The sequence below is a fragment of the Delphinus delphis genome, chromosome 17 (genome assembly GCF_949987515.2).
Source record: "Delphinus delphis chromosome 17, mDelDel1.2, whole genome shotgun sequence".
In the NCBI taxonomy this organism is placed as follows: domain Eukaryota; kingdom Metazoa; phylum Chordata; class Mammalia; order Artiodactyla; family Delphinidae; genus Delphinus; species Delphinus delphis.
The window spans coordinates 80,199,368-80,225,297 of record NC_082699.1 but is presented as its reverse complement, the minus strand read 5'-3'; the positions used below and the strand labels follow the sequence as shown (position 1 = coordinate 80,225,297).

The 25,930-nt window shown below is 67.0% G+C and overlaps 5 protein-coding genes and 1 long non-coding RNA gene across 16 annotated transcripts in view; 1 reads left to right on the top strand and 5 right to left on the bottom strand.

Annotated features, from left to right (window-relative positions):
• Window positions 1-103: 103 nt before the first annotated feature.
• On the bottom strand, window positions 104-4,134 carry LRRC14 (leucine rich repeat containing 14). 7 transcript variants are annotated; one of them, XM_059995376.1, is made up of 5 exons: window positions 3,570-3,643; window positions 3,379-3,456; window positions 2,114-2,467; window positions 1,349-1,933; window positions 104-1,249 (listed from the first exon to the last, which is right to left on the bottom strand). In XM_059995376.1, the coding sequence occupies exons 3-5, from the start codon at window positions 2,440-2,442 to the stop codon at window positions 682-684; spliced, it is 1,482 nt and encodes a 493-aa protein (XP_059851359.1). In that variant the 5' UTR covers window positions 2,443-2,467; window positions 3,379-3,456; window positions 3,570-3,643; the 3' UTR covers window positions 104-681. The 7 variants fall into 7 exon arrangements, with proteins under 7 accessions (XP_059851359.1, XP_059851360.1, XP_059851362.1 ...); XM_059995377.1 differs by having other exon boundaries at window positions 3,407-3,456; XM_059995379.1 differs by lacking the exons at window positions 3,379-3,456; window positions 3,570-3,643 and adding an exon at window positions 2,906-3,365 and having other exon boundaries at window positions 1,349-1,617; window positions 1,765-1,933.
• A 193-nt stretch (window positions 4,135-4,327) lies between these two features.
• RECQL4 (RecQ like helicase 4) lies at window positions 4,328-10,796 on the top strand. The gene is given in 22 exon segments (XM_059995441.1): window positions 4,328-4,401; window positions 4,519-4,552; window positions 4,685-4,788; window positions 5,008-5,148; window positions 5,455-6,072; window positions 6,075-6,248; window positions 6,326-6,452; window positions 6,757-6,882; window positions 6,968-7,060; window positions 7,142-7,278; window positions 7,714-7,797; window positions 7,882-8,055; window positions 8,140-8,319; window positions 8,392-8,533; window positions 8,614-8,876; window positions 8,953-9,238; window positions 9,312-9,441; window positions 9,522-9,691; window positions 9,765-9,945; window positions 10,026-10,179; window positions 10,326-10,434; window positions 10,526-10,796. Coding segments are annotated over 22 exon segments (3,588 nt in total). The 5' UTR covers window positions 4,328-4,365; the 3' UTR covers window positions 10,651-10,796.
• On the bottom strand, window positions 6,234-7,071 carry LOC132413371 (uncharacterized). Its single transcript, XR_009516708.2, has 3 exons — window positions 6,956-7,071; window positions 6,545-6,646; window positions 6,234-6,321 (listed from the first exon to the last, which is right to left on the bottom strand). It is a non-coding gene; the product is annotated as an uncharacterized lncRNA (long non-coding RNA).
• An 88-nt stretch (window positions 10,797-10,884) lies between the features above and the next one.
• Window positions 10,885-13,109, bottom strand: MFSD3 (major facilitator superfamily domain containing 3). 2 transcript variants are annotated; one of them, XM_059995401.2, is made up of 5 exons: window positions 12,075-13,109; window positions 11,630-11,777; window positions 11,422-11,546; window positions 11,246-11,355; window positions 10,885-11,163 (listed from the first exon to the last, which is right to left on the bottom strand). In XM_059995401.2, the coding sequence occupies exons 1-5, from the start codon at window positions 12,838-12,840 to the stop codon at window positions 10,990-10,992; spliced, it is 1,323 nt and encodes a 440-aa protein (XP_059851384.1). In that variant the 5' UTR covers window positions 12,841-13,109; the 3' UTR covers window positions 10,885-10,989. The 2 variants fall into 2 exon arrangements, with proteins under 2 accessions (XP_059851384.1, XP_059851383.1); XM_059995400.2 differs by having other exon boundaries at window positions 10,885-11,166; window positions 12,075-13,108.
• A 1,187-nt stretch (window positions 13,110-14,296) lies between these two features.
• On the bottom strand, window positions 14,297-18,497 carry GPT (glutamic--pyruvic transaminase). 4 transcript variants are annotated; one of them, XM_059995383.1, is made up of 11 exons: window positions 17,082-17,395; window positions 16,832-16,921; window positions 16,649-16,757; window positions 16,338-16,471; window positions 15,952-16,195; window positions 15,724-15,803; window positions 15,497-15,633; window positions 15,206-15,380; window positions 14,973-15,128; window positions 14,766-14,878; window positions 14,440-14,695 (listed from the first exon to the last, which is right to left on the bottom strand). In XM_059995383.1, the coding sequence occupies exons 1-11, from the start codon at window positions 17,241-17,243 to the stop codon at window positions 14,605-14,607; spliced, it is 1,491 nt and encodes a 496-aa protein (XP_059851366.1). In that variant the 5' UTR covers window positions 17,244-17,395; the 3' UTR covers window positions 14,440-14,604. The 4 variants fall into 4 exon arrangements, with proteins under 4 accessions (XP_059851363.1, XP_059851364.1, XP_059851367.1 ...); XM_059995380.1 differs by lacking the exons at window positions 14,766-14,878; window positions 14,973-15,128 and adding an exon at window positions 18,371-18,497 and having other exon boundaries at window positions 14,297-14,695; window positions 17,082-17,247; XM_059995381.1 differs by lacking the exons at window positions 14,766-14,878; window positions 14,973-15,128 and adding an exon at window positions 18,181-18,305 and having other exon boundaries at window positions 14,297-14,695; window positions 17,082-17,247.
• A 624-nt stretch (window positions 18,498-19,121) lies between these two features.
• Window positions 19,122-25,930, bottom strand: part of PPP1R16A (protein phosphatase 1 regulatory subunit 16A) — a 29,253-nt gene continuing 22,444 nt past the window's right edge. Inside the window, exons 2-11 of the mRNA XM_059995372.2 lie at window positions 24,001-24,991; window positions 22,756-22,826; window positions 22,533-22,678; window positions 21,348-21,451; window positions 21,129-21,253; window positions 20,886-21,011; window positions 20,731-20,806; window positions 20,523-20,652; window positions 20,136-20,301; window positions 19,122-19,922 (exon numbers count right to left, since the gene is read on the bottom strand). Coding sequence (XP_059851355.1) covers window positions 19,548-19,922; window positions 20,136-20,301; window positions 20,523-20,652; window positions 20,731-20,806; window positions 20,886-21,011; window positions 21,129-21,253; window positions 21,348-21,451; window positions 22,533-22,678; window positions 22,756-22,826; window positions 24,001-24,259 — 1,578 coding nt within the window. The 5' untranslated portion in view covers window positions 24,260-24,991 and the 3' untranslated portion in view covers window positions 19,122-19,547. The remainder of the gene's footprint in view (window positions 19,923-20,135; window positions 20,302-20,522; window positions 20,653-20,730; window positions 20,807-20,885; window positions 21,012-21,128; window positions 21,254-21,347; window positions 21,452-22,532; window positions 22,679-22,755; window positions 22,827-24,000; window positions 24,992-25,930) is intronic.

Sequence of the window (25,930 nt, the reverse complement as noted above, 5' to 3'; positions counted from 1 at the left end):
GGAGATGTCTAGAGAAAAGATGGGGCGGCAGGCCGTTAAGACATGTCACCCAGTGGCCAGGCTGGGGGTGAGAGCAGAGCAAGAGACAACTCACTCTGACCAGTTAGGACAGAAAAATTAGCCACAGATTTAAGTTCTAAGCACACTGCACGTTTGTACCTTAACGACACCCTCTGGCCCCCAAACCCGGCCGACAGGCAGTCTCCTGTGTGCCAGGGAAAGGAGAACGTTAAGAGGCCCCAGAGTGCCTGGGAGCCCAACCCTCCTTGAAGCAGGCCCCTGTCCAAACTTCCACCCCAGAGCAGTCTGCTCTTGGGGAGGGCCCAAAGGAAAACATCCTCCCTCAGCTCATAGATCCCAGGAACATTCCAAGGAGAGAACCAGGACACCGGAGGGCAGCTAAGTGCAGCCAAACCAAGCAGGGCCATGTAGGCCTGGAATCCAGCCCTCAGGCCCACAGATGGTCAGTGAGTCAGGGGAGCAAGCGCAGGACAAACTGCACAGGGTGCTGCACAAAGCATGGGCATGCTCAAGGTGCGCCCAGGAGCCAAAAAGTCGGAGACTAGTGCCTTCGTGCCAGGCCTCCAGCAAGGTCCCAAAGGCTCTGACTACCCAAGGGGCAAGAGGCCTCCAGCAGCCCTGGACCCCAGGACAGCCTAACTCTCACCCAGAGCCTGGAGATCACAGGCTAAAGTAGTCTGCAGCCAGGCGCCCATAGATGTCTGTGGTCCAGAGCACGTGGGCACGGCCTGAGGCCAGTAGCAACTGGTGCAACTCAGCCTCCACGCGGGCAAACTTCTCCTCATTGATGGAGGCTTCCAGCAGGACAGAGGCAGGCGGTGGCCACGGCAGGCCCTCATAGCAGTCCACGGGGAAAGGGTGCACCACCGTGCGCAGCTCGGCCTGTGCCACCGAGTCCCTCAGGAGCTCCTTGAGGCCCGCCATAGACAGCGGGTTGCCGTAGAGGCCGAGGTAGCGGAGGCTGGCACAACGAGTCAGCACAGGAAGTGTGGCCAGCAGTTGGGTATCGGCAAGCTGGCACTCGGTCAGCTCGAGGTGCAGCAGCGTGGCTGCTGCTGCCTGCAGCAGACCCTGGAAGGGCTCCAGCTGGCTGCCGGACAGGTCATTGCCACTCAGGTCCAGCTTCTTGAGGTGGACAGCATGGGGGCTCCGTGCCAGGAAACGCAGGTCCTCAGGCAGCAAGGCGCAGAAGGCCAGCTCCAGGCTCTCCAGGGGGCTCTGCAGGGTGCTGCGGAGGACACAAGGGGTCACAAACAGGCTGGGCCAGGGGAAGGCCTCCTGGAGGGGAAGGGAAGGGAAGGGCAGGGCAACAGCAGGGCCTGCTCACCTGAGCAGCTGGTCCAGCCGCCCCGAGAGAAGAGAGGAGCCCATGCTGAGCTCCCGCAAACAGGTGAAGCGGCCCATCTGGGCCAGGAAGTAACGGAAGTTGTCCTCGCCGTCCACAGAGGGCTGCCGAGAGTCCCCGTGCACATAGTGTAACCGCAGGCTGGCCAGGTGCTGGAAGCGGGCCACGTGTGGGATGATGACGGACAGGCCTCGCAGGCCCAAGTTGTTGAAGCGCAGGTCCACGCGGCGCAGGCAGCCCGCATCCAGAAGCTGCAGCAGGGCCACGGTATTGCGCATGGGCAGGTCCTCAGCCCGCAGGTCCCGGCAGCAGAGCCGCAGTGGACTGCCCGCGCTGCTACGGAGTGCCTCCCGCAAGAACGCGTAAGAGGCCCGGTTCACCCGCAGGTCCACACGCACCTCCACAGGAACGGGGGCCAGGCCGGGCTCTGCAGTCCTGCCCTGCTGCTGTGCGATGCACGTGCGGGCCACAGCTGCCGTGCAGTCCCACATGCTCATGGTGCCCGGGTCCTGCTCCACGCCGTCATCCAGGAGGCCCGTCATGTCCAGCACCCGCAGCGTGTGCTTCCTGGGAGCACGGGTGGGCTGAGGCAGGAGACAAGGGAACACAGCCCACACCCACTCCCAGCCACCTTAGGACAGGAGCAACATGCCTGTTCCTGCATTGTGCTCTTGCACTAGCCTGGAACCTCTTAGGAGACCCTTTCTGCACCCCCCAGGCCCGAGGGCCCCTCCAGTGAGCCCATACCTGCAGAGGGGCTGTGTGCCAGCCTCAGTCTCCGGGGTGTGGAGCCGGGCAGTCAGCCCCAGGATCACGGCTTGCATGCTTTCTGTGCTAGGCCGCTCCTGCAGCAGGGCCCGGCTGCAGTGGGCACACTCCTGCAGCAGCTGCTGGAAGCTAAGCAGTGGAAAGGGCCACGTGTGCACCAGCTCACGCAGCACAACGGTCTTCTTGTCCATGAAGGCCACTTTGAAGAGCAAGGGGAAGAGCTCTCGTGGTAGCAGGGGCAAGGCCTGGCAGGCAGCTGACTGGCACTGGAGCACCTGCCGTGTGCTCAGGAACACAAGGGTGTGCATGGTGCTGGGCCGGGCAGGAGGCCACCTGCAGGGAAGGGCCCTTCAGTGGGGAGGACAGACCCCAGGCCTCCACCCCCTCCACGCGCTGGTAGTGGGAAAGCTCAGCATGGTGCTCGGCACAGAGTGGAGAACCATGGCACCAAAGAGCAAGTGCTAGGTGCTTTGCCTTAGGCTAAGGGTAGTGAGAAGGAGAACGAGGCCACCCCCAGTCCCCGCCCTCCAGCACGGGGGCCTCCCTAGGGAGACAAAGCCATCGAGCAGCACATAGACAGCATGGCACCAGAGATGACCAGCTTGCCTGCGTGTGCTTTTGATGGCTGTTACTCTGCAGGGCCCACCATCTGTATTCCAGGCCTCCCAAATCACAATGCCACTTATCAGAGATCTGCTCTTCTGCCCTTCCTTAAAAGTAGGCAAAAACAAACCCCCCTATCCCCCAAGCACTAGAGAGATGGGATACTACCAGGGGGCTGGAAGCTGCATCACAGGACCCTCTCCCAGCCTCCTCAGAAGCCTTGGGAGGCCGCCCTTGGATTCTGTGCAGCACAGCAAAGAAGAGTTGGAAGTACAGATGCAGTTTAATAAACAGCAGGGCAGGTAGAAAAGACCAGAACCCAGACAACCCTGAGTCCAAGGGGCCTGAGTAACCCAAGCCCTCAACACGAGCCCCGGTTCTAACTACTGTCTTCCAGGAGCATTATCAGGCACGGAGACCCTGGAGATTTACAGAAAGAATGCCTCACCCATCGAGATCCTCGCCACCTGCGTAAACGTCTCTCTCATCCCTGGAGAACCATGTTAAGAGACCAAGTCTCAAACCCATGGGATTCAGAGGCCCCAAATTAGGGGCCTTTGCTCAGATGGGTAGAGGCAGCTGCCAAAGGGACGTCCAAACTGACAAGGAGCACAAAGGAGGTGCCCGAGAGCACAGGGTACCTGGGTGTCAGCTCTGCTGCTGACTTACTGTGCGCCCGCCTGGCACCTGATCCTCAAAACTGCTTCTGGGTCATCTCCCTGAAAACAGGTTAGACAACTAAGACCTAGGTCTTGCCCGACAGAGGTCACAGCCTGGATGATGAGCTCGGGAAGGGTGGCAGCCTGGCTCCAGAGCCCCTGCTCTCGCGGACCTCACACACAAGTCCTTAGGACACTGGTTCCTGAGAAGCCCGGGACGTCAACCCTCGGCCTCGCTCTGCCTGTGGACAAATCTCGCGAGGACGATTCATACCTCGCTGTGACAGGACAGACCAACCAAGCACCTGTCACGAGAGGAAACGAAAGCAGCCAGTGTGGTCACCGTGGGAGGAGCCTCTGTGTAGTGGCCGCCGTCCCCCCCACCGGCCCGCGGCTCCGCCGTTTCCCTGAAGATGCCCCCGCCCGGCTCCTCCAAGCCTCGAGCCGCGGGAGGCTCTAAATCCGACGCCCTCCGCCTTCCGGGCGGGGTCTGCCCCTCGAAGCCTGCGCGTCGCCTCCTGGGACCCGAGGCCGCTCAGCCCGGCACCGTGCTCCGGGTCCTCCCCTGCCCGCAGCCACACCGCCTGGGCTCCCACCCCCGCCTCCCGGGCGGCGCCGTCCCGAGCGCCCGCACCGGCCTCGTGCGGCCAGGCAGAGACGGGGACACACGTCGCCACGCTCCGTCCCCGGCCGGCAGCCTGCGCTCACCGGGCCCGCAGACGCCGCCGCCGCCGTCGCCGCCGGCCCCGCCTCGCCGTACGCCGCGCCCCGCCCAGCGCCGCCGCGCGCCGCGATGACGTTACGCCCCCCATTGGCTGCCGCCTCAGGGCCCCGCGGATTGGCTGCCCCGGCCCGGCGGCCGCCGCGTCGCCCCGCCTCCAACCCCGCCGAGCGCCCCCAGTGGCTGGCGGCCGGCGTCGCCCTCCTGGCGGGAGATTCCTGGGGCGCCGGGCGCAGGGCAGGGCGACCATGGAGCAGCTGCGGGATGTGCGGGAGCGGGTGCAGGCGTGTAAAGGGGGCGCGCGTTTCGGCGGCGGAGCGGGCGGTTGCCGGGCCAGGTGCGGGCTGCCCGTGGGCGGGGATCTGAGGGAGCGGCATCCGGCTGACGCGCTCCCTTTACAGGAGGACGTGGAAGCGGCGCCCGAGGAGACCCGCGGTGAGCGAGCGGGCGCGGGGCGGAGGCAGCGGCCGGGGACGCGGGCAGGGGGCGGGCGGCCTCCATCCCCACGCCCAGCCGAGCCCTGCCTCCTGAACACCGACACACACCCCCGTCCGGCCCCGCCCTCAGCGCTCCACCGGGACTACCGCACCCTGAAGGAGGCACTGGGTCAGGCCGGCGGCGTCGGGCCTCACGGCTCGGAGCAGTCGCTTCCCGCGGCGGCGGCCGAGGAGGTACCCGGGCTCGACATCCCAGCCTATCGGTCAACTTCCTGTATGCCGGATCCAGGAGGAGTCGTGACCCAGGCTCTGTGGGGCAAAGAACTCAGGGGCCGGGCTGACAGGGTGGAGGAAGGACAGCCCCCACCCTCAGGTCTCCGGGGCTGGAGACACCTCTGTTCCCCCCTGCGCCAGCTTTTCCGTGGCCTAGATCTCTACCGTCTCTTCCTGCAGATGCTGGAGCCCAGCTGCTGGGGGCCCCACCTGAATCGGGCCGCGACCCAGAGCCCCCATCCTCCATCAAGGCTCAGCTCTCAGGGATCTGTGCATGACTACGGGAAGAGACTTAAGGCCAACCTAAAGGGCAGTCTGCAGGTGAGGGTCGGGCAGGCAGTGCATCCAGCCTGGGTCCAGAGCTACGCTTGGCCCAGAAGCAGGATCAGCAGGCAGCCAACCCCGTTAAGTCTTCACACGTGTTCACGTGCACACACACAACTCCAGCATTTCCCAGAGCGCAGCTCTCCAGAAGAGCTCAGCGTCGCCTCTAGTCTCGACTTCTTTTACATCCCAGCCTTAGGTTTCTCACATCGCCCAGCTGTTACAGGTGGGGCCTCCAGCAGGTTTCAGAGTCTGCAGCACCCCAAAGGCCTCAGTTCCTGCTTGCTTATCTCTCCCTCCCAGGCTGGGCCAGCCCTGGGCCGAATACCCCGGCTTACACGAAGATCCTCCTCTAAGATGCCTTCCCCAGGGCCACCAGGCACAGGAGCTGCCATCATCTCTCCAGAAGAAGTCAGTGAGGTGCCCCCCCAGCCTCCCAGGCCCGAGCTGAGGCCAGGCCGGCCCCAGCAGTTGAGGGCATCCCTGAGCCTGCGGCTGGGCTCCCTAGACCCAGGCTGGCTGCAGCGGTGTCACAACGGGACCTCAGATTTTCTGGGGGTTCCCAGGGCCTGCCAGCCTTGCCTGGGTGCAGAGGAGTCCCAGCTTCTTACTCCAGGTGTTGCATCTGTCTTCGGTCCCAGCGCTGGCCCTGAGGTGACTTTACAGGGCCCAGAGACTCCAACCCTACTAGCAGCTGGTATCAGTGCAGGGAACTCTCAGCCTGGTCCCCGTCAAGGCAAGAAGCGGAGATGGAGTGGGGAGCTGGAGGGAAGCCCTGCACAGACCCAGCAGGACAGCGGCCACGCAGGACCCCTGCCTGCAGGAGCTGGGGCTGCAGTGCCTACAGAAGACTGTCCAGAGCAGCCTGTGCAGGCACAGCCCCCCAGCAAGCCCCCAGCCCCCAGGTATCACTGCCTTAGCCTCCCAGCAGCGCTGCCTTCAGTCGCGCCACGGTGGGGAGGGCTGTGGGTGCAGTCGACCTGTGCGTCTCTTCTAGACTTGCTGTCCAGAACAGGGGGAACTATGTGCGACTCAACATGAAGCAGAAACGCTACGTACGGGGCCCGGCCTCAAGGGGCAGGCTCCTTCGCAAGCAGGTGAGAAGGTGGTGCCGGATGTTCCCGCCCACCTGCCTTGCTTCTTGCTCTGTGAGTCTCCTTTGCGTCCGCACTAGGTATGGAAGCAGAAGTGGCAGAAGAAAGGAGAGTGTTTTGGGGGTGGTCAGCGCAGAGCCACAGCCCAGGATTCTTGCTCCCAGTGCGGGCAGCTCAGTCACGGGGCATCCCAGTGCCCTCAGCCAGGTGAGGCCTCTGCCCTGGGGGGTGGCTTGGGCCAGCGCTGCTCGCAGGGGTTGTTGTGCCCTCCTAACTCCTGCCCCTGGTCCAGAACTTACCCTGGCCCCTCAGAAGGAGGGTGGCAAGGATGAGGGTGGCGCACAGACCCGGGCCACGTTCAAGGAAGTATCCCAGAGAATGGGCGCTGCCTGCCGCCAACTCTGGTGAGCAAAGAGGTGGAGGAGAGGTTGTAGCAAGTGGCTTTCTTGCCAGAGTGACCCCAGACCAGCCCGGAGCTCCTGTCCTACCCTGTCTTATCTGCTCTCGGCAGGTGAAGAGGACACAGAGCCTGCAGGGCCTGAGCTGCTGGTGCCCACAGGGCAGTCTGTGCCCAAGGCTCCTTGTCCGCCTCCTGTGCCACCACTCTATCTGCCAGGGCCTTTGGGGCAGGTGGTAGGTGAGTAGACGCCTACCAGCTCCAGAGCCTTGACTGGGAGGTGGGGGCGACTCGGGGCCGTGCTGACTGATACCTGTGTCCACAGACACGCCAGCTGAGGTGCTTCAGGCCCTGGAGCAGCTGGGGCACCAAGCCTTCTACCCTTTGCAGGAGCGTGTGGTCATGCGGATCCTGTCTGGTGAGTATGGCCGGCAGGGGGCGCGGTGGGACTGCGGCTGGGCCACAGAGCTGTGCTCTTGACCCTCTCGGTAAAACCCAGGTGTGTCCACGTTGCTGGTACTGCCTACGGGGGCTGGTAAGTCCCTGTGCTACCAGCTCCCCGCGCTGCTCTACTTCCGGCGAAGCCCCTGCCTCACGCTGGTCATTTCTCCTCTCATGTCGCTCATGGACAACCAGGTTGGTGGACAGGGTCTTTGCGTAGGTGCAGAAGGCGAGAGCTGGTACCCGTGGCTCTGCTGACCCGCTTGGGCTGCTGCTTCTTGCCCCCCCCCCCACCCCCGAGTGGCAAGTCGCCAGGCCATTTTCAGCTCTGTCTATGAGCTGGCAGTGGCCCAAAGGCAGCAGGGACACAGCTGGCTAGACCCAGGCCCACCCACAAGAGGAGCAGCTTGGGGGAGGGGGCGTCCCCATGGGGACCTGTCTCCAGTGCTCCTGAGTCCAAGCCCACAGGTGGCTCTGAACCCTTAGTCACAGGACCCAGGACCTGGGTTTTTCCCCCTCTAGATCCTGGAGGGGACACAGCAGTAGTTGTCCGGCCAAACCATTCTAAGAGGCATGTGGGGAAGGGCCAGGGCTGGTGGCCTGTGACAGGCTGTGCTCCTGTACCTGCAGGTTTCCGGCTTGCCCCCAGGCCTGAAGGCGGTCTGCATTCACTCGGGGATGACTAAGAAGGAGCGGGCCTCCGCCCTGCAGAAGGTAAGGGGCCCTCACAGGGCGAGAGCGGCAGAGGCAGCAGGCAGACCCCCTGGGCGGTGCTCCTGACCTTGCCGTCATCCTCAGGTTCGGTCAGCCCAGGTGCAAGTGCTGATGCTGTCGCCAGAGGCGCTAGTTGGGGCGGGGGGCGCTGCCCTCCTCGCTCAGCTGCCACTGGTCGCCTTTGCCTGTATCGACGAGGCCCACTGCCTCTCCCAGTGGTCCCACAACTTCCGGCCCTGCTACCTGCGTGTCTGCCAGGTAAGCCTTGTGTGGGGGGGCGGGGGGGGTGCTACGTGAGCAGACCAAGGAAGGCTGGGCATCTCACCACTCCTCTCCACGCAGGTGTTGCGGGAATGCGTGGGTATAAGCTGCTTCCTGGGTCTCACAGCCACGGCCACGCGCAGCAGTGCCCTTGACGTGGCCCGGCACCTGGGCGTGGCCGAAGAGTCTATCCTCAGGGGGCCGGGCACCATCCCTGCCAACCTGCACCTCTCTGTGTCTTCGGACAGGGACCCAGAGCAGGTAAGCACGCACGCGCGGGCCGAGCAGAGGCCCTGCCTTCCGACTGCTCGTGCTCAGCCTCGTCCTCTCCAGGCTCTGGTGACGCTGCTGCAGAGTGATCGTTTCCGTGCCCTGGACTCTGTCATCGTCTACTGTAACAGACGAGAGGACACGGAGCGTGTCGCTGCCCTGCTGCGCACCTGCCTGCGTGAGGCCCAGGCCCCAGGATCCCGAGGTGAGGTGGAGGCAGGCCTGCACTCCACAGATGGGCCCCGGGCACATGCCCGACCTGACCATCATGGGTCTTCCCTGCAGGCCGAGCCCCGGAGGCTGTGGCTGAAGCCTACCATGCCGGCATGGGCAGCCGGGAGCGGCGGCGGGTGCAACGGGCCTTCATGGAGGGCCGGCTGCGGGTGGTGGTGGCCACGGTGGCCTTCGGGATGGGGCTGGACCGGCCAGACGTGCGGGCCGTGCTGCACCTGGGGTTGCCCCCAAGCTTTGAGAGCTACGTGCAGGCTGTGGGCCGGGCTGGGCGTGATGGGCAGCCTGCACAGTGCCACGTCTTCCTCCGGCCCCAGGTGGGTACCCGTCCCCCCACCGCTCCCCCAGCCCCGCCCCCTGCTGCGGCCCCTCATTCATGCTGCTCTGCTGCAGGGTGAGGATCTGTGGGAGCTGCGCAGACACGTTCACGCCAACGTCATCGACTTCCTCGCCGTGAAGAGGCTGGTGCAGCGCGTGTTCCCTCCCTGTGCTTGCGCCCGGCAGTCCCCAGAGCAGCAGGGAGACGAGAGCCAGGAAGAGCACTCGGCCAGGGTCCTCGTGGCTACATCTCCCCAGGACGCTGACCATCCCAGCCTCGAGCACACAACCCGGTGCCCGGGCCACAAGCGGGCGCTCCCGGTGCAGCCAACCGTGCAAGCCCTGGATTTGCCCGAGGAGGGTGAGGAGCAGGGAGCGTGGGGGGGGGGACACCCCAGCACCCCCGCATCTTCTGAGCCCTGCTCTGCCCCCAGCCATCGAGACTCTGCTGTGCTACCTTGAGCTGCACCCACAGCATTGGCTGAAGCTGCTGGCGCCCACCTATGCCTGCTGCCACCTGCGCTGCCCCGGGGGCCCCACCCAGCTCCAGGCCCTGGCCCGCAGGTGAGCGCAATCCCACCCCGGGCTCAGGACCGGGACAGAGAGCCAGGGCTGCCAGTCACACGTCCCTCCCCCTGGAACAGGTGTCCCCCACTGGCTGTGTGTTTGGCCCGGCAGTGCCCCAAGATGACAGGTGGGGGAAGCAGTTCTGTGGAGCTGGACGTGGTCGAGCTGGCAGACTCCATGGGCTGGGAGCTGGCCCCCGTGCGGCGGGCTCTCCACCAGCTGCGGTGGGATCCAGAGCCCGGGACAGGTGCGCCCGCCCCCAGCCCTGCTTGCCTCCTGTTTGCCGCCTTTCTGCCAGTTTCTGACACCCTATCTGGCAGGTGTGCCTCAGGGCACGGGGGTGCTGGTGGAGTTCAGGGAGCTGGCCTTCCACCTGCACAGCCCCGGGGACCTGACAGCCCAGGAGAGGGACCAGATCTGTGACTTCCTGCACGGCCGCGTGCAGGCCCGTGAGCGAGAAGCCCTGGCCCGCCTGCACCGCACCTTCCGGGCTTTCCACAGGTGCAGGAGGGGCTGGGCAGGGCCTGGGCCACCCCATCCTCCCCAAGGTGGGCCGCTCTGACAGGTTTTCCCCACCCCAGCGTGGCCTTCCCCAGTTGCGGGCCGTGTCTGGAGCAGCCCGATGAGGCACGCAGCGGCAGGCTCAAGGCCCTGCTCAGCCACTACTTCGAGGAGGAGTTAGAAGCACCGGGGGGCGTGGAGGCCGAGGAGGACCCTGAGCCAGGACAGGCCAGGGTGAGTGTCAGGGCCTCCGGGGAGCGGGGAGGGGGAGGGGAGGAGAGGAGTTGCAGAGAGGACGCACCCCTGGCTGCAGGCACACACCTGCCTCCCGCCCCTCACCGAGCACTGCAGAACAGCATGCCACGTGTCCCCACCGGCAGCTCCAGGACTGGGAGGACCAGATCCGCCGGGACATCCGCCACCTCCTGTCCTCGTGGCCAGAGCAGCGGTTCTCGGGCAGGGCTGTGGCCCGGATCTTCCACGGCATCGGTGCGGACCTGGGAGGCCCAGCCCTGAGCAAGGCGGGGGCTGGGGGCAGACCTGGCCGGAGTCGTCAGAGCCGTGTCTCCTCCCACTGCAGGAAGCCCCTGCTATCCGGCCCAGGTGTACGGGCGGGACAAGCGCTTCTGGAGAAAGTACCTGCACCTGAGCTTCCATGCCCTCATGCACTTGGCCACAGAGGAGATCCTGCTGTGGGGCTGCTGACCACTCTGCCGCGGAAGGACCCAGTTCCCCCACGTCACAAGCACGGGCCTGAGCAGGGGCTGCGTGGCCACAGCATGGGGGGGTGTCAGGTGCAGCAGGTCCTCGAGGCAAAGATGGGCGTAGATATCAGTGGCCAGGACAGCGACCAACCACTCTGGACAAAGGCCACCACCAGTAGCGTGCAGAATAAAGTACAGAATAAAAGATGCTCGAGCCATTTTCAGGAACCCTTCTTCCAGCGCGGACAACCCCCCAGTCTGAGGACAACCTTGCACGTCACTCATCCCGGACACAGTCCGAAGGCACGCTCCACTTTATTGATAAGTCTGGCCACCCAGTTCAGGCCAGGGTGTTGGGTGCAAGGCCCAGGTACAGCATGGGCATGGCTGAGAGAGCGAGGAAGACGGAGAAGCAGAGGCGTGGCCCCAGGCTGTCAGCCAGGGCTCCAGCCAGCGTGCCCATCAGCAGCTTCCCCAGCAGCTCCAGAGTGGCCAGGAGACTGTAGTGTGTGGCCTGCTGGGGGAGGGGGAGTCACGTCAGGACCTGCTTGGACTCCAGTCCTGCAGCCCCTGGTGTTGCAGCCACATCCCCTCACCTGCAGGGCACTTGGTGCCAGCTGGCTGCAGCGCATCATCAGGGTGAAGGTGGTGGTTGTGACCAGGCCCCCCAGGAAGTGCTGCAGACACAGGCTCAGCAGGGCTGCACCTGGGAGGGCTGAGGTCAGCAGGGCCCAGGACTCCAAGCTCCTCCCCCCTGTGGCCCACCCCTCACCTCTCAGGACTGTGCTGGGGGCCAGGCTGGCCCCAGGGCTGTCCAGGTGAAAGAGCACGGCAGTCTGGCAGGCCAGGCCCCCAAGACGGAACTGAAGCGCTGACTTCAACAGGGGCAGTGGCTGCCTGGGGTGGGGTGATGGGGCAGGTCAGAGGGCGCGGGGAAGGAAGGGGAGACAGGTGGGTGGGGCAGGCTGAGGGGGGCTCACCGGCGCCTGGCCAGGAGGGCCCCACCCAGGGATGAGCCAGCAATGGAGCAGGCCACAGCGCCCACACCATTCCACAGCCCCAGCTCTGGGGCAGAGATGCCGCAGTCCAGCAAGAGCAGTGGGAACAGGCCGCTGGTGCCCTGCTCGCCTGTGGAGAGAGTCAGCAGGGATGGTTGGCACACCTCCACCTGGGTCTCAGTCATGCTCCCCCAGCCCTGCCTTTTTCCTGGGCCACAGATGCCAGGAGACAGCTGGGGCTGGCCTTCGACGACGCTCAGGGTCAGCGTGAAGCAGCTCAGTGAGGCCCAAGGGAGTGTGGCTGGAGCTGGACCTGCAGAGGGCCGGGCTGGGCTCCAGACTTCAGGTCAGACCCCAAAGAGGAAAGGCAGCCCTGCAAGTGAGTTCCAGGGCTCCTGGGGACCCACCCCTGCTGTTCCTGACTCACCCAGCTTGTAGGTGAGCACGAAGCCCACTGTCCACAGGGTTCCAGGCACGGCCAGCAAGTCCTGCCCAAGGTGCAGGGTGTGTCGGGGGTGTTCTGAGGGCAGAGGTGTGGGAAGCTGTTGCAGGGCTGGTGCCACCCAGGTCAAGGCAGCAGCCAACCAATAAGTGGCAGCCAGGAGCAGAAAGAGCAGGGGCCAGGATAGGGTGGGCACAAAGGCCAGCAGCCCACCCCCAGCCAGCACCGCCCCCAGCTTGTATGCGACCACCTGCACAGTGTTGCCAGGCCCCAGCTCGGCGGGCTCCAGGAGCCGTACAGCCAGCGTGTCCAGGGCCACATCCTGCACAGCTGCAGCCAGATTCAGCAGCAGAAGCAGCCCCGCCACCGTGACAGGCAGACCGGCCTGACCAGCTGCGGCGGGAGGGTGGGATGCCAGCAGCCCACACACCAGGCCCAGAGCAGCTGTGCTGAGCGTCAGCCAGGCCCTTGGGGAGCCCCGAGTGTCCACCAGCGGGGCCCACACAAGCTTGAACAGCCACGGTGCATACAGCGCCTTGGCCAGTCCCACGCGTGTCAGGGAGAGGCCGCGGGCCCGCAGCAGCACGGGCAGCAGCCCAGACTGCAGCCCATAGGGCAGGCCCTGCACCAGGTAAAGGCCGGCCAGCGGCAGCAGCTTCCCACGCATGGCGAGGAGGCCGGGCGCTGGGGCGGGGGCAGGGGCCCAAGCTCTAGTGGCTGGGTCTGGGTTCAAGGCTGGCCGGGGCGGCATGAGAGGTTCCACTCAGAGTAGGAGCAGGGTTTTTCCGAGGGGGGGTCCGGTCCGGTCGGGATGGGGTCAGGGGTCTCAGAGCGGCACGGCTCTGGGGCTGGGCCAGGGTTGGACAGGCTGGCGTCCGCACCCGCGCCCTTGGGTCCTGGGGGCGTCAGAACCCCAAAGAACTGCAGGCCTCCTCCACGGCGGCGCTGGGGCAGCGCTCTGGCCCGGGCGGCGCAACTCGGAGACGCGGCAGCCATAGAGAACGCGGGCGGGCTAGAGCGCCGGCCGCCTTCTGGCGCCCCCGGTGGCCAGCTGTCCTCGAACGTCGGAAGCGGCCGAAACCGCAGCCCATTCAGGTCCCTCCCAGGGCTATCAGATCCGGTCCCCAGACCCTAACAATCCGGAAGTGCTTCCTGGTGTCTCACCTGGAGTCTGGCGGCCGCAGGGTCCACTGGGCCCTCCACGGAGGACCCACTGTCTACTACCGCTTACATCGGGTGCTGGACCCTCACCTCGCTGTGCTAGTGGTCTCGGCGCCCTCCCCAGGCCAGTGGCCACAGAGCGTCGTGGAAGGCAGGAAGTTCGTGGGAAAGGCCTGAGCCCACGTTCAGCCCAAGGAGGCACCCGGCTGCTGCCCGAAACGCCCTCTAGTGTCTAGCGACAAGGCCAGGAGAGCCAGTCCAGGCCGGCCCCAGCCTGACCCCAGCTGGCGTTGGGACGAGAAACCTGCGCCTCCCGTCCTCTCCTGTCTAGAGCCTTGCTGTGTGGGGCACCGGAGGCCCAGGGGAGATAGTGAAGCAGGGACTATGGTTAAGAACCTCATCCAGAGTGGAGCTGGGGCCTTGGCCAATACTCTCCCTAAGCCCGTGGGTCGCTGAGGCCTGCCAACATCTAGACCAACTCGCAGACACTTGAGCCAAGACGTTCCGTCAGCTGCTGAGGCCACGGGGAGTGAGCTTCCTTTCATTTCCACACATTTTGGGGGCCCAGGTTTCCTCATCTATGAAATGGGAACTACAGTGCCCACCAGAGAGGGCCCTTTGTGCAGTGATCCACAACAGTGTCTGGCATGCACGTCCTCGCACGCCAGTGTCAAGGACACAAGGCTGCCCGCCAGCCCCCAGCCCAGGTCCTTCAGCCCAGAGCTCCACAGGGCACCTCTTCCTCGGCATCTTCCGTGCCCTCTTCCCCGGAACTTGCCTTTGGGTGCCCCAGCTCAGGAGGGGGCCTCCCCTCTCACTGCTTCCCAGCCCAAGAACTGCATTTGCACGTGGATGTCACACACAACACGACAAAGCGAGACCCGTTTGCTCTTCCTCCCCTCCCTGCTCTTGGGCCGGCACCACCGCTCCTCCAGCTGTCCAAAGTGGCAGCACCACTGCCCGCGCCCAGTTACGGGAACCAAGACTGCCGCCTTGAGTCCTCACGGTCACTCCGCTTCCCAGTGCTCACCCCATCCCGCCAAATCCATCCTGTAAGAAGGTCACCTCCCCTGGAAGCCCTCCCTGACCACTCCTCCTGGGCCCCCAGGCCTGCACAGAACCCCACACAGAAAGGCAGTCAGGAGTGGACAAGGCTGCGGGGGCGCATAGAGGTGTGCACACAGCCTGCAAGCAGCCAAGCCAGCCCACTGCTTTATTAGGGGCCTGAAGAGAGGGGGGGCCCAGCCACACAGGCAGCAGGAGCAAGTCCAGAGGGCTCCAGAGACCCCAAGAATCCGAGCACTGTCCGCCCGGGGTCGTCCCTGCCGGTCCAGCCTGGCCCCCAGCGGTGTCCTCAGGAGTACTCGCGGGTGAACTTGGCGTGGAACTGGCTCAGCGTTTCCAGCAAGGGCCGCAGCTTCTCCATGGGGGGCAGAATGGTCATCCTAAAAGGGGGAAGAAGGTAAGCGAATGGGGTGGGGGTCGCGGGGAGGGGCTGCGGGGGCCCAGCCTCACCGGAAGTGGTAGGTGCCTTCCCGCTGCCCGAAGCCACTGCCAGGCACCACGCAGATGCCGGTCTCCTCCAGGAGGCGCAGGCAAAAAAACATGTCGGGAGCCAGGCCCAGCTCCTGGGGGCGGGCGGGGGGGCGGGTCAGGGCGGGGCGTCCCAGGCCGCGCGGGCCCCGCCCCGCCCCGCCCCGCCCCGCACGCCGCACGCCGGACCTGAGCGCGCAGCACCGCACGCGGGGGCAGCTGCACGCGCGGGAAGGAGTACATGGCTCCCTGCACCGGGTTGCAGCGGATGCCTGGAGCCTCGTTGAAGACCTGCTCCGTGAGCTTGGCCTTGGCCGCCAGCTCGGCCAGCACCGCCCGCCTCTCCTGCGGCCGTGGAGGGAGGGCCGGTCAGGCTGGGCCAGGGGCGCGGCGCCCTGACCCCCGCGGCCCCGCCCACTTACCGCCTGGAACTGCGCGAAGGAGGGGTCGGAGGGCGCGGGCGGGCTGACCGCCACGTCTAGCAGGACCTGGCCCGGCGTGGGCGGGCACAGGCGCACGCTCCGCAGCTTCTGCATCTGCTGCTGCACCGCTGCGTCCATGTTTACCACCTCCACGTAGCCGCCGCGGAAGCCGCACCTGCGAGGCGAGGGCGGGCGTCGAGGCAGGGCCGGCAAGGAGGGGCCGGCCTGGCGGGCGAAGTGAGCCAGGCCGCGGCCCGGGTGCCCGGCCCCGCCCGCCCGGCCAGCACGCACTCGCCCATGTAGCCCTTGGAGACCGAGTGGAAGGAGGCGAGCTCCTGCCGCGTCGCGTATGGCGGCCCCATCTCCGTGAGCACCTTCTTGAACGAGTGGAACTGCGAGCCCTCGGCGTACACGTTGTCCTGGTACACCTGGACGGGCGGACGGGCGACAGCGGGGTGCGTCACGGGGGCGCGCGCCGCCGCCCTCCGACCCCTCCCTGCGGGGGCCCCGGCCAGCACCTCATCGGCCAACAGGAAGAGCCCCTCCTCAAAGGCGAAGCGGATCACGGCCTCAATGCACTCGCGGGTCTGCACCTGACCTGGGGCACAGACGGGTCCGGGGTCAGCTGAGGGGGCGCGCTGCTCTCCGCGGGGCGGCGGGCGGAGGGCCAGGCTGACCCAGGCGCAGAGCGCAGGGGTGCCTGTTCGGGCCAGGGCGGCGGGGCGGGGGCGGGTGGGGGCGCGCACCGGTGGGGTTGCCGGGGTTGATGATGCAGAGCGCGCGGGGGCGGCAGTGGTCACGCGCCTGGAGCAGCGCGCGCCGCAGCTCGGCCACGTCGAGCGCCCAGGCGCGCTCCTCGTCCAGGTAGTAGTCCACCTGCACCGCGTTGAGCTCGGCCAGCGCGGCGGAGTAGAGTGGATACTGAGGGATGGGGATGAGCACGCCCGTGCGCGTGCCACCCTCGCCGGCCACCAGCAACTTCAGCAACGTCTGCGGGTGGGATAGGGAGGCGGGGTTGGCGGGCCGAGGGCTGCACCCGTCCCCCGCCCCGGGCGCCGCCGTGCCAGGACGAGCAGACCCGCTCGGCCACGCACTAGGAGCCGCGGTGTCTTCCCGCGCTGCCCCGGCCTACCACGATGGCGTCGCTGGCCCCCGTGGACAGGAAGATGTTATTGGGGTCGGCGGGAATGCCTCCATCGCGCCGCTCAATGTACCGCGCCACGTCCTCGCGGATCAGCTGGGTGCCAGAGCTGATGCTGTAGGCCCCTGGGCCCGGGGACAGGAAGGACAGGGTGGGAGTGCGGGTGGGACAGGTGAGGTCCCCTTGCCTCCCTCCCGAGGAGACCCGCCCCTTCCAGCGGGCAGATCCACCGTCTCCTGGGACAGCCTCCTCCAGCGCCTGCCCCGCCCCTCCCTGGGGCTTCGGCAGGTTCTGGCACTCACCCAGGCTGTGGCCCCCACATGCCTGCAGGATGCGCTCCGCCCTCCTCTTGGCGTCGTCGGGGAAGTCAGGGCTGTTCAGGAGATCAGGGTGGACGCAGAGCGCCAGGACCTGGGAGGAGCAAGTGCTGGGGCCAGGGCACGTGGGCTGACAGGGAAGGGGTGCAGGGCAGTACTGAGCCTCACCTGGCGCAGGAAGGTGATAGGCGTCTGCCCCATGGCCTGTGCGTCCCCGATGTTGGCTCGGATGACCTCAGTGAAGGGCTTCTTTACGCCCTGTGGCGGGGGGGGGCGGGGTGGAGGGGGGTCGTGGGCAGTGACAACGGACTTTGTGGCTCCCACAGGCCTTGTCTTATTCGGCTCAGGGGTGGGGGGAGAGTGGGGCCAGCAGCGCCCCGGCGCGGCGCTGAGGCGGTGGTGCGGCCCAGGACCCTACCTGGCGCAGCTCCTGCTCCAGCTCCAGCGCGCGCAGCACGATTGGGCCTCGTACCGCGTACTCCACCTTCCGGACACACGGGTTCATGGTGTCCAGCGTCAGCACCTTCTCCTTCAGCCCATTCGTTGCAGCCTGACTGTGGTCACCTGTTCTCAAGGCCATGACCCTGCTCGGACCGGGCAAGAAGAAGACTCAGGAGGCGTCAGGATCCAGAAGTGTGGGTGAGGGAAGCTGGGTCCCGGCTTGGTTGGTCAGGGCTGGGAAGGGGGCACCCACTTCACTGCAGCCTGCTGGCCCCACTGAAAGGGACAGAAAAGGCTGAAGGAGCCGGGCCCGCCAGGCCCCGCCCCGCCCCACCCGTCTGGGCACAGTTCTGCCCACAGGGAGTGGGTGAGAAGACAGGCGGGGCTTGGGGTGAGGCCCAGTGCCCGCCCAGTGTCCCCATGACAGGGGAGCAGGAGAGCCACATGGGAGGTAGGGACAGACGGAAGGGTCCAGCAGCTCTGAGGGACTAGGCTTGGGGGAGGGGAGGTGGGCCGAGTGCCCGGAGGGGTTGGCAGAGCCTGGCAGAGCTGAACCTGGAGGGGAGAATGAGGCCTGGGGCCTCTGGAGATGTACCCCAGTAGGGCACGGCCGAGGCCTAACCCTTTTGGACCCCCCGCCCCCGTCTTTGCTGGGGCCAGCAGAGTAGGCCTGTCTCCCGGGTGACTGAGCCAGGCCTCAGGAATCCTGGGGCTCTCTGGCGAGGGGAGTGAGGCTTCAGATGCGGGGGTTCCATCTGGCCCCTCCTGTGCTGGGGACCATGGCCCGGGGCAGCAGGAGCCCTGGGGCCGGACCTCAGTCCCCCATCAGTGCTGCAAGGCTGGAGTCTTTGGGTTGGGGTGTTGGGGGAGGGGCAGGGCAGCTCTGGGCCTTTGCAGGGCCCTTGGACACCTCAGCTGCTCTGGGCTGCTGTCCTGCCCTTTCACCAAACACACACCAGCCTGGGGCTGCCCTTGGGGCCACACCACAGGCAGGGTGACCTAAGCTTCCCTTCCCTGTGGCTCGTGATTGGTGGAGAGAGTGGGAAGCGAGCCGTGATAAGCCCTCAGGGCCCCACCTCCACAGGCCCTGCAGGGAGCTGATACGCCACGCCAGCGCCAGGATCTGGCTCCGCAGTGAGGGTCAGGAAGCAGCAGGCCCTCTCAGCTGAGCGGGGCTGTGGCTGGCTGGTCAGGCCTGGGGAAGGCTTAGCCCCTCTGCTCCTGCCGGCTGGAGAGGAAACGGGAGGCCAGACGGCAGCCTCTCACCTGCGTCTCCTGCTCTGCTGCCGCCGCTGCCACCTCTGCCTCCCAGTGTGCAGGCCTCTCTGGGCCCCGGGCTGGAGAACAGGTTAATATGGGCCCAGCCGCAGGCAGAGCCAGGCCCCGCCCGCCCCCTGGCAGCAGGGCCATGTGGCAGCTGTGGTGGCAAGTGGACCTTGGGCAGTGCACCGCCCCACACTCTAAATTTAACCAGCAGCCTCCCCGCGGCCCCCACCCCCACCGCTGTGCGGAGGACACCCCTCCAACCGCGGATGCTCAGGGACGGGGGCGGCCTGTGGACACTGGGCTGGCCGGGTCAATGTCCAGCGGAGAGGGTGACCCAAGCCCATGCCACCCAGCACTGGTGGCCATGCCAAGCAACCTGCCCTGGACAGATGAGCTGGCAGTGCCCCAGCCCTCCCCAGTGAGGCCGCGAAGGGGCCCTGTCACCCTGACACATCGTGCCCGGTCAGCTCAGAGCCTCAGCAGGCCCTGCTTGCCGGCCTGAGCAGAAGCTGGCAGCCAGGCCCCGAGATCGGGGCCGCACGCCAGGAACGGGGAACCCGCCCCCCACCAGGGAGGCTTCCAACGCCAGCCTTGTAGTGCTCTGACCCTCTGGCTGTTGCCCAAGAGTCTTACGGAAAATACCCTCTCCTTTTCCAAGCCAGGATCCCTGCCCCTCCAGCATGGACACCCCCAGCCCTGGCCAACAAGGAGTGTCCTTCTGAAGCTCCCTGTTCCCCTCAAGAAAGCAAAGAATTGCAGAGGCGTCTCCAGGAGGCTGGGGAGGCAGGGTGCAAGAAGCACTCGGCCTCTTGCCAGGGGCCGTGGGCCTCACGCCCACACAGGGGCTGGGCACCACAAGCAAGCCCCAGCACGTGCCCACAGCCCTTAGGTGCTCACAGGGCCAGGCGCACCCAGGCCCAGCAACACGGCAGCTCCCCACATGGCGGTGGCGGCCCAGCTGAGACACACGACAGGGCAGGTGGTGGAACGGCCCTTTATTGAGAGTCACAGAATGAAAGTAGGTCTCCGCAGCCAGGTGTTTCCCAGGTACAGCCTCTGCCACAGGTCCGTCCCCCAGGAAGGAGGCTGGCAGCCTAGCCCGGAACACACGTTGCGGCACGCAGAGCAGCGGCCCTGGGCCTGGCAGCGGGGCCCTGGCCACCCAGGCGCCAGCCCCTCACATGAGCAGGCAGCACGGCCTCTTCTCCCCGCGGGCTGCTTCTGCGGGGGCTGTGAGTCTGAGCAGGGGTGGGTCTCCACCAGCCCCGGAGCCACACTCCGGCTGGGGGGTCTCAGTGTCCACAGGCAGTTCAGACTCAGCGGCCTCGAGCCCCTCAGGCGGGGGTCGCTGCAGCTTAGCGGCAGCCCGCTGACGCTTCAGCTCTGCCAGGGTGTGGGGGGCCTTGGCCTGGACCAGGGCGTCAGGGGTGGTGTTCTCCAGGGAGCTCAGCTGGTAGGAGACACTTCGGTCCAGCCGCTTGGAGTACAGGTGCCGCCCGGGGGGCGCCCCCACTCGGCCGTTGTGCTGCCTGGCCGCCTCTGGGTCCTCCTCCTGTGTGGGGAGCACAGGCCCCGGAGGCCATCAGGAGGGTCCCCTCTGGCCTGGGGTCCCGGGCTGCGTGGCGGTCCAAGGGCAGAAACGCGGGTGGGGGCGGCAGCTGACGCCCACGGGGCGCGAGTCTTGCATGTGGGGGCAGGGCCACTGGTCCCACCAGCTCCTGAGGCTGGTACGGAGGGGGGCGGGGCACGGCTGGGCGGGGCTCACTTCGGGGGGCGGCCGCCGGAGCTCCGCGTCTGTCTGGCGGTCCTCATCCTCCTCTGACGGCTCCGGGCTGGTAGGCGGGGGCTGTTGCCATACGATGGCCTCCTGGGCGTGCTCCTTGCGGTACAGGCTGGTGCGCTGGGTCAGGCTCACCCGCCTCACCACCTTCCTGGGAGGGGGCGGGCAGGAGGAGTGGGGGGGGTGACACCGCCTTCCCTGCGGACTCTGCCCCGAGCTCCGGCGGGCACGGAGGCCTGCCAGCTGACATCAGCAGGGCCCAAGCCCGGGGCAGAGCCCAAGGGGCGAGGGGAGGGCAGAGGGGGGCTGAGGGCCCGGGGGTGGGGCACTGGGCGGGCCCGCGGGGGCCTGGTGGGAGGGGCGGGCACTTACCCCCGGCTGCCGGCACTAGAGGTGCGTCGACGCAGCAGAGAACGCTGGCGGCCCTGGGCGCGCAGGAGCGCGTCGTGCTTGTGTTTCAGCTCCAGCAGCTTGGCCCGCACCTCCTCGTCCCCGCACACGTCTGAGGAGGAGTGGCCAGAGGGTCACAGGCGCCCGCCCGCCCGTGCCCTACACCGGGAGGATGCGGCCCCAGGCTCACCGAGCGGCGTCTCTTCCATCAGGGATTTGCCGTTCAGGTCAGCCCCGTGCGCCACGAGCAGCTCCACCAGCGGCACCTGTGGGCCGGCGAGCCCGGGCTGCTGAGGCCTGCGGAGCCGCCGAGCCCGCCCGGCCCACCGCCCCGCAGGTGCTCACCTGGCCCCAGTAGGCCGCTGCGTGCAGCGGCTCCCAGCCGTCACGGTCCTTGGTGCTCAGGCTGGCCCCGTGTTCCAGCAGCAGGGCAGCCGCCTCGCCGAACCCGCTGGCCGCGGCGATGTGTAGCTGCAGGCAAACCGCCGGCCCCTGAGTCCCGGGCCTGGTTCGGCCGGCAGCAGGCTCCCCTGCCTGCGTCCCGGCAGCAGCCTCCCCTGCCTGCGTCCCGCGTGGCCCCGTCCTCACCAGCGTGGCGCCGTGGTCCCGGGGGGCATTGAGGTCTGCCCCCTCCTGCAGCAGGCTCCGGATGTCCTCCAGCATATGCAGCTCGGGCAAGGCCCGGGCCCGCTCGATGCTGTCCTGGGTGATGCCTGCGGGGCAGCGGGCTCAGGGCTCCACCCCCAGCACACCACCCGCCGCGCCCTGCGCCCTGCTGCCCCGGCAGGCAGGCAGGGCTGCACTCACCACGGCTGGCCATGGCCGTCTCCAGGCAGTCCAGTGTCTGCTCGTCCTCACACAGGTCATAGGGCATGTTCCCGTCCGTGTTGACTGCCAGGAGGTCGGCACCACTGCGGGAAGGGTGGATGGGGCGCTGGTCACAGGGCCCTTCTCCGCCAGCGTAGGCCCCCAGGACCCTCTCAGAGGCCTTCCACCTAGGGCTGCCTCAGAGGGGCCCAGACCTCACCTGCTGCAGTGAGAGGCGGCCCCTTGGCCCTGGGTGCTGTCCTGCAGTCTCCACCAAGTCTGATTTTTCAGGTTCCTGGCACCCCTCTGCCCCCATGAACATGTACAGTGGGCCCACTTGCCACAAGGGGGTGCCAAGACTCTGGGGGCCCCAGGCAGCAGAAGGTGGTGGGGAGAGAGCCTGGGTGTCAGGAGAGCACTGTGGGGAGCTGAAGGAGGGCCCGAAACACAAGGCTGGATACCCACTGTGGAGGGGCATGGAGTGGGGCTAGGGGCCGCCTGTGCGCACCCCCTTGCTGCCCCGTGACGCTGCACACCCAGCCCGTCCCACTCCAAGGCATCTGTGTGCAAACGGGAGCCACTGCCATCCACCCCCACACCCACCAGTGTTGCCCAGACTGCTCCACGGCCAGCCAGCGGGGGACTCCTGGGTCCTGGCGAAGCTGACCACCCTCTCCATTCACCAAGGCGGCTGTTCAGGAGCACAGCCCTGCTCTGCCCTCCTTGTTAACGGCCCCACCTGTGTCCAGGTATTCCCCTTGTCAATTTCTCCCTCGTGGCTCTGACCAGAACGGCATTTCTCTATGCAGACCCTGGGAAGGCCAGGAGACCAGAGCAGGTCAAGGCCTGTCCTCAAGGAGTTCCACACTCTTCGTGGTGTGAGCAGCCTGGCAGGCGGAGGACCACACTGCCCTGCATACGTGCTAGTTCCCTTGGGGTGGCAGCATCCCTGGTCTCGGCCCAGGTCCCGCTCTGCACGCCAGGGTGCGGCAGGGTAAGCAAAGGTCAGTGGGAACACAAGAGGCCAGGGTCCAGGCACACTTTCCCACAGAGATGAGATGCCTGGGCGGTGTCTCCAGATGAACTACCCACTGCAAGGAAGGTCCTGCCTGGCCCTGGCCCAGCTGCAGCCCCTCCCTGATAGAGACGCCCACTCCAGCCACACCTGCTCCCAGCGGGCCCTACCCAGCAATGAGCAGCTCCACCAGGTGCAGGTGGCCACAGGTGGCCGCGGCGTGCAAGGGTGTCCAGCACTCACTGTCACGGGCATTGACCTTGGCCCCAGCCTCCAGGAGCTGCTGCACCATCTCCCGGAAGTCATCGATGCAGCTCTGCAAAGCACGTGGCCTGAGTGCCCGAGCCGCGGGCCGGGGCCCCGTCCTCTCCTCGCACCCTCAGCGAGGCTGACCTGATGCAGGGCGGTCAGGCCGTCCTCATTGGCCAGGTCAGGGCTGACCCCACTCTCGAGGAACTGACGGACTGCAGAGAGGAGGGGGGCGCGTTCAGGGCACAGGAGTCCCACCACAGGCCAGCGCCATCCTGCTCAGGTCCCTGCACCTGGGGTACCTGGGCTGACGGCTGTGTGTAGCTGGGAGAGCAGAGGATGGGGAGAGAGGCGGTGGTACAGGTGGCAGGAGGGACACCAGAGCCCAGGCCGAGGGCTCAGGAGCTGGGCCCCTAAGTGGGGTACAGACAGCAGCACTCTGCCTCTACCTTCCAGCAGGGCGCCCTCCTGAGTCATGGCACTAGGGCCCTCCTGTGTGACAGCCACCTCCACTGTCGTCCCCCGGGCCTGGGTGCTGCTACCTTCTGTCAGCCATCCCTGTCAGGTCCCATGCTTCCCCCAGCCTTCCTCTCTTGCTCTCTCTCACACACACACACACACTCACACACACCCACACTCACACACCCCCCACACACACTCACACACACACCCCTTCTCTGGCACTTGCAGCCCCCCAGCCCTGCACCGCTGTAGCCAAGAGTGTGGGCCCAAGGTGCCCGGGCCTGGCCCTCCCTGGCTGCACCCTCCCCGCAGCTCCCATGCACCGGCCTGGGGCACACCCTGCCCCTCCTTGCCCTCTGCACCCCAGCTTCTACGGCAGAGGCCTCTGCCCTGGAGGGAGGCAGAAGGCGCCCTCGGGGGCCTCCCAGGAGAGCAGAGGGGCTGTGAGCATGTGGGCACAGGAAAGGAACAGGAAGCCTGCCCAAAGTTCAGGCCTGTTGTCTGGGAAGGTTCTGATGGGAAGAAGGGAGAACTCAGAGGCAGAGCCAGGGACAGGCATCGAGGGAGCCAGGCCGTACGGGGAGCCCCACTCCCCGTGCTCTAACCTGCCCAGGTGGGCTCCACCGTACTGCTGTATAGAGGCTCAGGACCTAGGCAAGCAGGTGTCCAGAGCAAAGCCCAGCACCCTGGCCAGAGGCGGCGAAGACTGGGCGGCTCCCAGCCCACCCAGGGCCCCCGCCCACCCCCTCAGGCCTCACCTTCACTGCAGGAGCCTCCGCAGGCTGGCCTGTGAGGGCTACCCTGGGGCTCCCACCACTTGGGGTCTGTGGCTAAGGACGCTGGGCCTCGCCCTTGGCGGACCTCTCGAGGCCTGCGCCGGGGGACAGGGACAGGGCTGCCTGCCGTGCATGGCTGGCCCACACTCGCCTTCCTCCACGTCATTCCGGGCAGCCGCCTCCAGAAGGGCAACGCTTGGGGGGAAGAGGACCCGCTTCTGTGGCCGGCCGTCGGCCGCCTCCTTTTGTGACTGCGTCCGCTGGCCCCTCCTGCCATGGGCCTCCTTCTCGGCCTGGGCCCACATCTTCACCTGCTGGGCACGTCGCTTCTGGGCGTGCTTCAGCCGCTCCTGTGTGCTCATCCTGCCCACCGTGGGCATCTCTGCCAGCAGCTCCAGGTGCTCGGCCATGGCGGGGGCTGCCTGCCAGGGGGGCTGCTGGGGGCACCGGACGGGGAAGCGCGGGGGCCAGGCTGGGCCTGCGAGGCGGGGCAGCTGGCTGGACTGGCGCCCTGGGGGGCATCCCCTCTCTAAGGCTCAGTGTCCTCTGCCCCTGGCAAGGCTGGGTCAGGAGGCCCCCCGCTGTGACCAGACCCGGGCAGCCATGAGGGGCCCGGGCCCCAGGCAGAAAGGGCAGCAAGGGAGGGCGCCTGCAGCCGGCCTCCCAGGGCCCTGGCACCTCGGCTGCTCGATGGACAAGGCCTCCCTCCCTCGTCCTGGACCCGGCCAGCCTCAGTTCAGGGTCTGAAGCTAATGACCCAGATAACGGAGTTGCAGCTCGCTGGCGCCTTGCCGAGGGGAAGAGGAGGCCAGGGCAAGGGGCAGAGGCCCCGGGAGCCCTAAAAGCCCCTCTCACCTAACAGGCCTTAGGGGACCAGGTGGGGTCTAGGAGCAGCCATGGCGGGGGCCTTCCCTCCCCACACCCCCAGCCTTCTGGGGTGCTAACGAGGAGGTGTGGCCACAGGGGGCCCGGGCGGGCGTGTGTCCAGAGTCCCAGGGTCCGGCCCCCAGCGCCTGGGGCCGAGGCTCTCTAAGCAGCCAGGGCACCGAGGGTACAGCGGGCCTGGCAACTGTGTCTTCAGGAAGGCGTCCCCTTCGCAGGAGCCGGCGGCCCAGCTGTGCACGGCAGGCGCTCCCGCTGGCCTGAGAGGAGGAAGCAGGAAGCGCGTCAAGGCCAGACGGCGGCGACGGCTCCACCCGGAGCCCCGCCCTGTGTGAGGGCGAGCCCTGCCCGGGAGATCCTGGCAGAGGGGAGGGGGCTGGCAGTGCCCGCAGTCTGGCCCACACGCTCGCCGTTTCCAGCAAGGGCCTGCAGGCTGTGCGGCTGAGAGAGGGGCGCAGGGCCGGCACTGCCAGCTCGCTGCGGCCTTCCTAAGAGGCGGCCCCTCGAGGCCTCCGGCTCAGCCCTTGCCCCGCAGCGCCCCTGACCTGTGCGCCCTGGGCCGGGCCGGCTGGCCAAGGTCACCTTCTCCTTGGGCTCTCCCGGACTCCCCGAGCGCTGTGCGGCCTAGGCCTTCCCGAGAGCAGGCCCTGCCGCCTGGACACCGGGCCGCCCTGCTGCTCGGCCACAGCTGCGGAGGGCGGAGGGCCTGGCCTGGCCTGCCCCGCACCCCAGCTCCTCAACACCCGAGTCTGGGCCTCTTCCTCGCCGGGCTTTCTGTTTCTAGCTCAGGCCACTCGGTGCTTTGCTTCCCTCTGCCATCCTGGGCGGCGGTCCAAGCCCTGGTTGTGTGAACGCAGGCGCAGGTGGCCTGCCTGACAGACAGGTGGGCCGGCAGCTGGGCTGGGGCACAGCCCCACAGTCCCCACCATGGCCCGTCCTGCGCAGCACGCCCGGTGTGCTCACTAGGCATGGTCCCAGGACACTCCTCGGGAGGCCATGGCCATGCTCCACCTAGAAGGTACCCACCGGCAGCTCAGCCTGCCCACCGGGAGTCCCCGTTCCCACTCGGCCAGACCTTGTGGCCATCTAGAGACTGACCCAGGCTTCTTCTGGCCAGACTTGTACTCAGGGGTCTCAGTGAGTGCCCCCTTCTTTCTGGAGGGGGACTGTCCTGGGCCAGATCAAGTGAGGTCAGGTCC